Source organism: Nerophis lumbriciformis, linkage group LG11 (assembly GCF_033978685.3).
Source record: "Nerophis lumbriciformis linkage group LG11, RoL_Nlum_v2.1, whole genome shotgun sequence".
NCBI classification, from domain to species: domain Eukaryota; kingdom Metazoa; phylum Chordata; class Actinopteri; order Syngnathiformes; family Syngnathidae; genus Nerophis; species Nerophis lumbriciformis.
Genome location: NC_084558.2, coordinates 52,045,790 through 52,059,189, shown reverse-complemented (window position 1 = coordinate 52,059,189; position 13,400 = coordinate 52,045,790). Strand labels below are relative to the sequence as shown.

The window sequence follows — 13,400 nt, the reverse complement described above, 5'->3', positions numbered from 1 at the left end:
TGAAAAATGTGGGAATTGTGGAAGTTTAAAAAATGGACAATTCATTTTGAATGGGAAGCATTTCCAGGAAAACCGGAATATGGTTTGGAACTTGGGAAAGTGTTAGTGTGAATGTCCAGAACGAATTGAATGTGTTGAAGGTGGAATGGTTTGAATAGCTTGAAAAATGTGGGAATTGTGCAAGTTTGAAAAATGGACAATTCATTTTGAATGGGAAACATTTCCAGGAAAACCGGAATTTGGTTTGGAACTTGGGAAAGTGTTAGTGTGAATGTCCAGAACGAATTGAATGTGTTGAAGGTGAAATGGTTTTATATTGGTTGAAAAATGTGGGAATTGTGGAAGTGTGAAAAATGGCCAATTCATTTTGAATGGGGAAAATTTCCAGGAAAACCGGAATTTGGTTTGGAACTTTGGAAAGTGTTAGTTTGAATTTCCAGGATGAGTGTAATGTGTTGAAGGTGGAATGCTGTGAATAGTTTGAAAAATGTGGGAATTGTGGAAGTTTGAAAAATGGACAATTCATTTTGAATGGGAAACATTTCCAGGAAAACCGGAATTTGGTTTGGAACTTTGGAAAGTGTTAGTTTGAATGTCCTGGATGAGTGGAATGTGTGGAAGGTGGAATGCTTTGAATAGCTTGAAAAATGTGGGAATTGTGGAAGTTTGAAAAATGGACAATTCATTTTGAATGGGGAAAATTTCCAGGAAAATCGGAATTTGGTTTGGAACTTTGGAAAGTGTTAGTTTGAATGTCCAGGATGAGTGGAATGTGTTGAAGGTGGAATGCTTTGAATAGCTTGAAAAATGTGGGAATTGTGGAAGTTTGAAAAATGACCAATTAATTTTGAATGGGAAAAAATTCCAGGAAAACCGGAATTTGGTTTGGAACTTGGGAAAGTGTTAGTTTGAATGTCCAGAACGAATTGAATGTTTTGAAGGTGGAATACTTTGAATTACTTGAAAAATGTAGGAATTGTGGAAGTTTGAAAAATGGACAATTAATTTTGAATGGGGAAAAATTCCAGGAAAACCGGAATTTGGTTTGGAACTTTGGAAAGTGTTAGTTTGAATGTCCAGGATGAGTGTAATGTGTTGAAGTTGGAATGCTTTGAATACCTTGAAAAATGGGGGAATTGTGGAAGTTTGAAAAATGGACAATTCATTTTGAATGGGAAACATTTCCAGGAAAACCGGAATTTGGTTTGGAACTTGGGAAAGTGTTAGTGTGAATATCCAGAACGAATTGAATGTGTTGAAGGTGGAATGGTTTGAATAGCTTGAAAAATGTGGGAATTATGGAAGTTTGAAAAATGGACAATTCCTTTTGAGTGAAAACTGGGAATTTCGGGAAATCCGGGAACTTTTTAAAATTGTTGAAGGAGAGCACACAATTGTGAACAGGCTGAATATTTTGAAGTTGGAATGGTTTGAATCAGATAAAATATTTGAGAGTTGTGGAACTTTGAAAAATGGACAATTTGTTTTGAATGGGGAAAATGTCCCTGAAAACTGGGAATTTCGGGAAATCCGGGAACTTTTTAAAATTGTTGAAGGAGAGCACACAATTTTGAACAGGCTGAATATTTAAAGTTGGAAGGGTTTGGATCGGATTAAAAATGTGGGAGTTGTGGAACTTTGAAAAATGTCCCATTCTTTTCAATGGGAATTTCATGGACATTTGGGAATTTCGGGAAAAGCGGGAATTTTTGAAAAATGCTAAAAGACTTGAATATTCTACATAAATGGTTGATGTTGGAATTTTTCAAATTGATCGAGAAATGTTGAAGTAGTGACATTTTTTAATTGAGAAATGGTATTAAGGAATTCCAGGAATTTCTGGAAAACCGGGAATTTTTCCAGTGATTAAGAGGAATTAAAAATGTCACTGCTTCAACATTTCTCGATCAATTTAAAAAAAAATTCCAGCACCAACCATTCATGTAGAACATTCAAGTCTTTTAGCATTTTCCAAAAATTCCCGAAATTCCCAAATTTCCATGAAAAAAGTTTTTTTTAAACCAGTTTTATCGTTGAACACTTTAGTCATGTAACTTGGTACTTGACATATGTTAACTGTTAGCATGCTAACGTTACCATGCTAACTTTTTTGGTCTGTTTTGCAGCCAAGCACTTTAGAGTCAATGTAACTTGGTACTTAATACATGCTAACTGTTAGCATGCTAACATTAAACTTGCATGTTAACATTACCACGCTAACTTTTTAAACAAGTTTTATAGCTGAACACCTCAGTCATATAACTTGGTACATGACACATGTTAACTGTTAGCATGCTAACGTTACGATGCTAACTTTTTTAACCATGCTAACTTTTTTAACCACTTTTATAGCCGAACACCTCAGAGTCATATAACTTGGTACTTGACGCATGTTATCTGTTAGCATGGTAACGTTAGCATGCTAACTTTTTTAACCATGCTAACTTTATTAACCAGTTTTATAGCCGAACATCTCAGAGTCATATGACTTGGTACTTGACACGTTATCTGCTAGCATGGTAATGTTAGCATGCTAACTTTTTAAAGCAGTTTTATAGCCGAACATCTCAGTCATATAACTTGGTACTTGACACATGTTAACTGTTAGCATGCTAACATTACCATGCTAACTTTTTAAATCAGTTTTATAGCCGAACATCTCAGAGTCATATGACTTGGTACTTGACACATTTTAACTGTTAGCATGCTAATATTAGCATGCTAACTTTTTTAACCAGTTTTATAGCCGAACATCTCAGTCATATAACTTGGTACTCGACACATGTTAACTGTTAGCATGCTAACGTTACCATGCTAACGTTTTTAACCAGTTTTATAGCCGAACATCTCAGAGTCATATGACTTGGTACTTGACACATGTTAACTGTTAGCATGCTAACGTTACCATGCTAACTTTTTTAACCAGTTTTATAGCCGAACATCTCAGTCATATAACTTGGTACTTGACACATGTTAACTGTTAGCATGCTAATGTTACCATGCTAACTTTTTTAACCATGCTAACTTTTTAAACCAGTTTTATAGCTGAACACCTCAGTCATATGACTTGGTACTTGACACATGTTAACTGTTAGCATGCTAGCGTTAGCATGCTAACTTGTTTAACCAGTTTTATAGCCGAACACCTCAGAGTCATATGACTTGGTACTTGACACATGTTAACTGTTAGCATGCTAACTTTTTTAACCATGCTAACTTTTTTAACCAGTTTTATAGCCGAACACCTCAGAGTCATATAACTTGGTACTTGACACATGTTAACTGTTAGCATGCTAGCGTTACCATGCTAACTTTTTTAACCAGTTTTATAGCCGAACATCTCAGTCATATGACTTGGTACTTGACACATGTTAACTGTTAGCATGCTAACTTTTTTAACCAGTTTTATAGCTGAACACCTCAGAGTCATATAACTTGGTACTTGACACATGTTAACTGTTAGCATGCTAACGTTAGCATGCTAACTTTTTTAACCATGCTAACTTTTTTAAACCTGTTTTATAGCCGAACATCTCAGAGTCCTATGACTTGGTACTTGACACATGTTAACTGTTAGCATGCTAGCGTTAGCATGCTAACTTTTTTAACCATGCTAATTTTTTTAACCAGTTTTATAGCCGAACACCTCAGAGTCATATAACTTGGTACTTGACACATGTTAACTGTTAGCATGCTAGCGTTAGCATGCTAACTTTTTTAACCAGTTTTATAGCCGAACACCTCAGAGTCATATGACTTGGTACTTGACCCATGTTAACTGTTAGCATGCTAACGATACCATGCTAACTTTTTTAACCATGCTAACTTTTTAAACCAGTTTTATAGCTGAACACCTCAGAGTCATATGACTTGGTACTTGACACATGTTAACTGTTAGCATGCTAACTTTTTTAACCAGTTTTATAGCCGAACACCTCAGACTCATATGACTTGGTACTTGACACATGTTAACTGTTAGCATGCTAATGTTACCATGCTAACTTTTTTAACCATGCTAACTTTTTAAACCAGTTTTATAGCTGAACACCTCAGAGTCATATGACTTGGTACTTGACACATGTTAACTGTTAGCATGCTAACTTTTTTAACCAGTTTTATAGCTGAACACCTCAGAGTCATATAACTTGGTACTTGACACATGTTAACTGTTAGCATGCTAATGTTACCATGCTAACTTTTTTAACCATGCTAACTTTTTAAACCAGTTTTATAGCTGAACACCTCAGAGTCATATAACTTGGTACTTGACACATGTTAACTGTTAGCATGCTAATGTTACCATGCTAACTTTTTTAACCATGCTAACTTTTTAAACCAGTTTTATAGCTGAACACCTCAGAGTCATATGACTTGGTACTTGACACATGTTAACTGTTAGCATGCTAACTTTTTTAACCAGTTTTATAGCTGAACACCTCAGAGTCATATAACTTGGTACTTGACACATGTTAACTGTTAGCATGCTAATGTTACCATGCTAACTTTTTTAACCATGCTAACTTTTTAAACCAGTTTTATAGCTGAACACCTCAGAGTCATATGACTTGGTACTTGACACATGTTAACTGTTAGCATGCTAACTTTTTTAACCAGTTTTATAGCTGAACACCTCAGAGTCATATAACTTGGTACTTGACACATGTTAACTGTTAGCATGCTAATGTTACCATGCTAACTTTTTTAACCATGCTAACTTTTTAAACCAGTTTTATAGCTGAACACCTCAGAGTCATATGACTTGGTACTTGACACATGTTAACTGTTAGCATGCTAACTTTTTTAACCAGTTTTATAGCCGAACACCTCAGAGTCATATAACTTGGTACTTGACACATGTTAACTGTTAGCATGCTAACTTTTTTAACCATGCTAACTTTTTTAACCAGTTTTATAGCCGAACACCTCAGAGTCATATAACTTGGTACTTGACCCATGTTAACTGTTAGCATGCTAACGATACCATGCTAACTTTTTTAACCATGCTAACTTTTTTTAACCAGTTTTATAGCTGAACACCTCAGAGTCATATAACTTGGTACTTGACACATGTTAACTGTTAGCATGCTAGCGTTAGCATGCTAACTTTTTTAACCAGTTTTATAGCCGAACACCTCAGAGTCATATAACTTGGTACTTGACACATGTTAACTGTTAGCATGCTAGCGTTAGCATGCTAACTTTTTTAACCAGTTTTATAGCCGAACACCTCAGAGTCATATAACTTGGTACTTGACACATGTTAACTGTTAGCATGCTAATGTTACCATGCTAACTTTTTTAACCATGCTAACTTTTTAAACCAGTTTTATAGCTGAACACCTCAGAGTCATATGACTTGGTACTTGACACATGTTAACTGTTAGCATGCTAACTTTTTTAACCAGTTTTATAGCCGAACACCTCAGAGTCATATAACTTGGTACTTGACACATGTTAACTGTTAGCATGCTAACTTTTTTAACCATGCTAACTTTTTTAACCAGTTTTATAGCCGAACACCTCAGAGTCATATAACTTGGTACTTGACCCATGTTAACTGTTAGCATGCTAACGATACCATGCTAACTTTTTTAACCATGCTAACTTTTTTTAACCAGTTTTATAGCTGAACACCTCAGAGTCATATGACTTGGTATTTGACACATGTTAACTGTTAGCATGCTAATGTTAGCATGCTAACTTTTTTAACCAGTTTTATAGCCGAACACCTCAGAGTCATATAACTTGGTACTTGACACATGTTAACTGTTAGCATGCTAACTTTTTTAACCATGCTAACTTTTTTAACCAGTTTTATAGCCGAACATCTCAGAGTCATATAACTTGGTACTTGACACATGTTAACTGTTAGCATGCTAGCGTTAGCATGCTAACTTTTTTAACCAGTTTTATAGCCGAACACCTCAGAGTCATATGACTTGGTACTTGACCCATGTTAACTGTTAGCATGCTAACGATGCCATGCTAACTTTTTTAACCATGCTAACTTTTTTTAACCAGTTTTATAGCTGAACACCTCAGAGTCATATAACTTGGTATTTGACACACGTTAACTGTTAGCATGCTAATGTTAGCATGCTAACTTTTTTAACCAGTTTTATAGCCGAACACCTCAGAGTCATATAACTTGGTACTTGACACATGTTAACTGTTAGCATGCTAGCGTTAGCATGCTAACTTTTTTAACCAGTTTTATAGCCAAACACCTCAGAGTCATATGACTTAGTACTTGACACATGTTATCTGCTAGCATGGTAATGTTAGCATGATAACTTTTTAAAGCAGTTTTATAGCCGAACATCTCAGTCATATAACTTGGTACTTGACACATGTTAACTGTTAGCATGCTAACGTTACCATGCTAACTTTTTTAATCAGTTTTATAGCCGAACATCTCAGAGTCATATGACTTGGTACTTGACACATTTTAACTGTTAGCATGCTAACTTTTTTAACCAGTTTTATAGCCGAACATCTCAGTCATATAACTTGGTACTTGACACATGTTAACTGTTAGCATGCTAACGTTACCATGCTAACTTTTTTAACCATGCTAACTTTTTTAACCACTTTTATAGCCGAACACCTCAGAGTCATATAACTTGGTACTTGACGCATGTTATCTGTTAGCATGGTAACGTTAGCATGCTAACTTTTTTAACCATGCTAACTTTATTAACCAGTTTTATAGCCAAACACCTGAGTCATATAACTTGGTACTTGACACATGTTAACTGTTAGCATGCTAACGATACCATGCTAACTTTTTTAACCATGCTAACTTTTTTTAACCAGTTTTATAGCTGAACACCTCAGAGTCATATAACTTGGTATTTGACACATGTTAATTGTTAGCATGCTAATGTTAGCATGCTAACTTTTTAAACCAGTTTTATAGCCGAACACCTCAGAGTCATATGACTTGGTACTTGACACATGTTAACTGTTAGCATGCTAACGTTACCATGCTAACTTTTTTAACCAGTTTTATAGCCGAATACCTCAGAGTTATATAACTTGGTACTTGACACATGTTAACTGTTAGCATGCTAATGTTACCATGCTAACTTTTTTAACCATGCTAACTTTTTAAACCAGTTTTATAGCTGAACACCTCAGAGTCTTATGACTTGGTACTTGACACATGTTAACTGTTAGCATGCTAACGTTAGCATGCTAACTTTTTAAACCAGTTTTATAGCCGAACACCTCAGAGTCATATAACTTGGTACTTGACACATGTTAACTGTTAGCATGCTAACGGTAGCATGCTAACTTTTTTTAACCAGTTTTATAGCCGAACATCTCAGAGTCATATAACTTGGTACTTGACACATGCTATCTGTTAGCATGCTAAGTCTTTTGGGCCTTCTCCCTGTAGCGGGCCCTTACAGTGGTCTGGGTGAGCTGCTGTACAGGGAGAGCGTGCCCATGCACACCTTCGCCAAGTACCTCTTCACCTCGCTGCTACCTCACGACGCCCAGCTGGCGTACAAGATTGCCCTGAGGGCCATCAGGTGAGCACCCACCTGGTCGTGCATGTTGGCAAAGATGACTTGTTCTGAAAGATGACTTGTTCTGAAAGATGACTTGTTCTGAAAGATGACTTGTTCTGAAAGATGACTTGTTCTGAAAGATGACTTGTTCTGAAAGATGACTTGTTCTGATCCACTGTGCTTGTTGCACCCAGGCTGCCCGTCCTGGAGTCAGGTGTGGTGTGTGGTGACCTGTCACGCTCTCACCACATGGTGTCTGTGGTGGCCAATCGCTACCCTCGCTGGTTCACTCTCAGCCACATCGAGTCCCAGCAGTGTGAGCTGGCATCCACCATGCTGACTGCTGCCAAGGGTAGGAAACAGTCATCAAACTTGTTGTTTCACTCCTTTTACACCTTCTTCTTCTCAAACTTGTTGTTCCACTCCTTTTACACCTTCTTCTCAAACTTGTTGTTTCACTCCTTTTATACCTTCTTCTCAAACTTGTTGTTTCACTCCTTTTATACCTTCTTCTCAAACTTGTTGTTTCACTCCTTTTATACCTTCTTCTCAAACTTGTTGTTTCACTCCTTTTATACCTTTTTCTCAAACTTGTTGTTTCACTCCTTTGATACCTTCTAATCAAACTTGTTGTTTCACTCCTTTTATACCTTCTTCTCAAACTTGTTGTTTCACTCCTTTTATACCTTCTTCTCAAACTTGTTGTTTCACTCCTTTTATACCTTCTTCTCAAACTTGTTGTTTCACTCCTTTTATACCTTCTTCTCAAACTTGTTGTTTCACTCCTTTTATACCTTCTTCTCAAACTTGTTGTTTCACTCCTTTTATACCTTCTTCTCAAACTTGTTGTTTCACTCCTTTTATACCTTCTTCTCAAACTTGTTGTTTCACTCCTTTTATACCTTCTTCTTCTCAAACTTGTTGTTTCACTCCTTTTATACCTTCTTCTCAAACTTGTTGTTTCACTCCTTTTATACCTTCTTCTTCTCAAACTTGTTGTTTCACTCCTTTTACACCTTCTTCTTCTCAAACTTGTTGTTTCACTCCTTTTATACCTTCTTCTTCTCAAACTTGTTGTTTCACTCCTTTTACACCTTCTTCTTCTCAAACTTGTTGTTTCACTCCTTTTATACCTTCTTCTTCTCAAACTTGTTGTTTCACTCCTTTTATACCTTCTTCTCAAACTTGTTGTTTCACTCCTTTTATACCTTCTTCTTCTCCTCAAACTTGTTGTTTCACTCCTTTTATACCTTCTTGTCAAACTTGTTGTTTCACTCCTTTTATACCTTCTTCTTCTCAAACTTGTTGTTTCACTCCTTTTATACCTTCTTCTCAAACTTGTTGTTTCACTCATTTTATACCTTCTTCTCAAACTTGTTGTTTCACTCCTTTTATACCTTCTTCTCAAACTTGTTGTTTCACTCCTTTTATACCTTCTTCTTCTCAAACTTGTTGTTTCACTCCTTTTATACCTTCTTCTTCTCAAACTTGTTGTTTCACTCCTTTTACACCTTCTTCTTCTCAAACTTGTTGTTTCACTCCTTTTATACCTTCTTCTTCTCAAACTTGTTGTTTCACTCCTTTTATACCTTCTTCTTCTCAAACTTGTTGTTTCACTCCTTTTATACCTTCTTCTCAAACTTGTTGTTTCACTCCTTTTATACCTTCTTCTCCTCAAACTTGTTGTTTCACTCCTTTTATACCTTCTTCTCCTCAAACTTGTTGTTTCACTCCTTTTATACCTTCTTCTTCTCAAACTTGATGTTTCACTCCTTTTATACCTTCTTCTTCTCAAACTTGTTGTTTCACTCCTTTTACACCTTCTTCTTCTCAAACTTGTTGTTTCACTCCTTTTATACCTTCTTCTTCTCAAACTTGTTGTTTCACTCCTTTTACACCTTCTTCTTCTCAAACTTGTTGTTTCACTCCTTTTATACCTTCTTCTTCTCAAACTTGTTGTTTCACTCCTTTTACACCTTCTTCTTCTCAAACTTGTTGTTTCACTCCTTTTATACCTTCTTCTTCTCAAACTTGTTGTTTCACTCCTTTTATACCTTCTTCTCCTCAAACTTGTTGTTTCACTCCTTTTATACCTTCTTCTTCTCAAACTTGATGTTTCACTCCTTTTATACCTTCTTCTTCTCAAACTTGTTGTTTCACTCCTTTTATACCTTCTTCTTCTCAAACTTGTTGTTTCACTCCTTTTATACCTTCTTCTCAAACTTGTTGTTTCACTCCTTTTATACCTTCTTCTTCTCCTCAAACTTGTTGTTTCACTCCTTTTATACCGTCTTCTTCTCAAACTTGATGTTTCACTCCTTTTATACCTTCTTCTTCTCAAACTTGATGTTTCACTCCTTTTATACCTTCTTCTCAAACTTGTTGTTTCACTCCTTTTATACCTTCTTCTCAAACTTGTTGTTTCACTCCTTTTATACCTTCTTCTTCTCAAACTTGATGTTTCACTCCTTTTATACCTTCTTCTCAAACTTGTTGTTTCACTCCTTTTATACCTTCTTCTCAAACTTGTTGTTTCACTCCTTTTATACCTTCTTCTCAAACTTGTTGTTTCACTCCTTTTATACCTTCTTCTCAAACTTGTTGTTTCACTCCTTTTATACCTTCTTCTCAAATTTGTTGTTTCACTCCTTTTATACCTTCTTCTCAAACTTGTTGTTTCACTCCTTTTATACCTTCTTCTCAAACTTTTTGTTTCACTCCTTTTATACCTTCTTCTTCTCAAACTTGTTGTTTCACTCCTTTTATACCTTCTTCTCAAATTTGTTGTTTCACTCCTTTTATACCTTCTTCTCAAACTTGTTGTTTCACTCCTTTTATACCTTCTTCTCAAACTTGTTGTTTCACTCCTTTTATACCTTCTTCTCAAACTTGTTGTTTCACTCCTTTTATACCTTCTTCTCAAACTTGTTGTTTCACTCCTTTTATACCTTCTTCTCAAACTTGTTGTTTCACTCCTTTTATACCTTCTTCTTCTCAAACTTGTTGTTTCACTCCTTTTATACCTTCTTCTCAAACTTGTTGTTTCACTCCTTTTATACCTTTTTCTCAAACTTGTTGTTTCACTCCTTTTATACCTTTTTCTCAAACTTGTTGTTTCACTCCTTTTATACCTTCTTCTCAAACTTGTTGTTTCACTCCTTTTATACCTTCTTCTCAAACTTGTTGTTTCACTCCTTTTATACCTCATCAGTGTCTTCTTCTCAAACTTGTTGTTTCACTCCTTTTATACCTCATCAATGTCTTCTTCTCAAACTTGTTTCACTCCTTTTATACCTTCTTCTTAAACTTGTTGTTTCACTCCTTTTATACCTTCTTCTCAAACTTGTTGTTTCACTCCTTTTGTACCTCATCAGTGTCTTCTTCTCTAACTTGTTGTTTCACTCCTTTTATACCTCTTCAATGTCTTCTTCTCAAACTTGTTGTTTCACTCCTTTTATACGTCAGACTGACAAGTAGACTTAGAACTTACACTACTGTTTTAATGATAACTCATAGCAGATAACTGCAGAGATATATATATATATATATGTATGTATATATATATATATATATATATATATATATATATATATATATATATATATATATATATGTATATGTATTAGAGATGCGCGGATAGGCAATTATTTCATCCGCAACCGCATCACAAATGTTGTCATCCATCCGCCATGACCCGAACCAACATTTTATCAAAACCACACCCGCCCGTTGTTATATATCTAATATAGACGATGCAAGGCATTAGTGAGGTTATAAAGCTTTTGCCTGTTAAAGAAAGGAGACTGATCCAATGCAGCAGAGACATTCAATGCGTGCCACGCATTAATATATCTTGGCCACGCATTAGTGGCTAAGAGATATTAATGCGTGATAATATTATTTATCATTATTATAATATTATTGTCATTTCCATGAAGAAAGTGTTGACTATTGTTGCCAATGCCCTCAGATCAGGAGTGCGTTCCTCACACTTTGTGTGCGCAGTTGCAGCAAGCAGAACGAGGCTTTTAAGAAGTTAAAACAATGTTTTAGAAAGACTAGGCCTATATTTTCGTTAGGTAAAAAAAAAAATTCTGAATTTATTTCAATGAATATTAACTTGTTAACGTTATAATGCTCAAATAGGGACGAGGTGCACAGTGAAACAGTGAACAATTTCGCGACAAAGATGAACCTTTATTGATTGATCTGCAGCCATGACAAAATATCAGACAATCTCCATTGTCAACGACAGGCAGGAAAATAAAGATAAACACATAGTCTATGTTCTAGGCATAGGCTCATACGTTTTTAAGTTGAAATAAAAAAATAAATAAAAAATGTGCCTCATATGCCTTAGGCTGTCAATCACGCGCACAAACTTAAATTATACAATAACATATGTATGTCATCTCTATTTAAACAAAAATAAATAATAATAATAAATGACCTGCAACTTATTGGCCAAGGCAAATAGCTGAAGGGGGTAATCAAACCCATCAGACGGCACTTTATCATCAAACTTGAATTATAATGAAAATAGACGGTCGCGACAAACAAAGCAGGCTAAATATCCTTACATTGTCGCCAATCGGAGATGCGCTTCACTTGAAAGCGAGACCAAATAATTATTCACACATAGTAGTATATCTCCAATAGAAAAAAAACACAATAAACAACACAATTGCCTTAATTCCTTTGCATTGTAGTGCGCCCAAACAACACGTAACCATCAAAATTATTTAGCTGACCGAACTCAATATAGGTTAGACATGGGCTTATTTGTTATAGCTCAGGTAACGTAGACTAATTCCTTTAACATATCCAACCGTATGTCTACTTACTTTTTTTTTTGTTAGCACTATGCAGGAATAAAATGGCATCTACAGTGCCAGGATTCAGGCGAGAGAGCCTGGCCTCTAAAATGCGCCCTGCTGCGCTGAAGGAGCGCTCACTTGCGCCACTTGTTGCTGGGACGCATAGGATTCTCTTGGCAAGGTGTTGTAGTCGTGGGAATGATTGTCCTTGTTTCCCCCAAAAGGAAAGTAGATTTTCCTCTGCTGATCCGTCGAGATGGAAGTTTGTAGAGGAATAATCCTCTACTTCATCAACAAGCACAGGTGTATCCTCCTCCCATTCTGTGAAGTCAATCCTTTTCTTTTTCGGTGATGCACCATCAGCTCCACCTAAAGGACCGATCAAATCTATACGTTTTTCGTATGTGGGTAACAACATTTAACTATGTATATATATTTCTGAATTGGTTCAACTGCCAACCGCCCGAATCTATTTACAATCTATTTTTTTCGTCATGTCACCCGCACGACCCGCGGATTATCCGCGGACTGCGCGGTTACGTCCGCAAACCGCGCATCTCTACTATATATATATATATATATACAGTGGGGCAAACAAGTATTTAGTCAGCCACCAATTGTGCAAGTTCTCCCACTTAAAATGATGACAGAGGTCTGTAATTTTCATCATAGGTACACTTCAACTGTGAGAGACAGAATTTGAAAAAAAAATCCAGGAATTCACATTGTAGGATTTTTAAAGAATTTATTTGTAAATTATGGTGGAAAATAAGTATTTGGTCAATAACAAAAATTCAACTCAATACTTTGTTATTGCCAACAAAGGTTATATTACAGAGGTCAAACGATTACTATAGGTCTTTACCAGGTTTGCACACACAGTAGCTGGTATTTTGGCCCATTCCTCCATGCAGATCTTCTCGAGAGCAGTGATGTTTTGGGGCTGTCGCCGAGCAACACGGACTTTCAACTCCCTCCACAGATTTTCTATGGGGTTGAGGTCTGGAGACTGGCTAGGCCACTCCAGGACTTTCAAATGCTTCTTACGGAGCCACTCCTTCGTTGC

At 36.1% G+C, this 13,400-nt stretch overlaps 1 protein-coding gene across 1 annotated transcript in view; it reads left to right on the top strand.

The window, feature by feature from the left end:
• Window positions 1-13,400, top strand: part of zswim6 (zinc finger, SWIM-type containing 6) — a 103,411-nt gene that overhangs the window by 83,849 nt on the left and 6,162 nt on the right. The window contains exons 10-11 of the mRNA XM_061966332.1: window positions 7,403-7,538; window positions 7,712-7,869. Coding sequence (XP_061822316.1) covers window positions 7,403-7,538; window positions 7,712-7,869 — 294 coding nt within the window. The remainder of the gene's footprint in view (window positions 1-7,402; window positions 7,539-7,711; window positions 7,870-13,400) is intronic.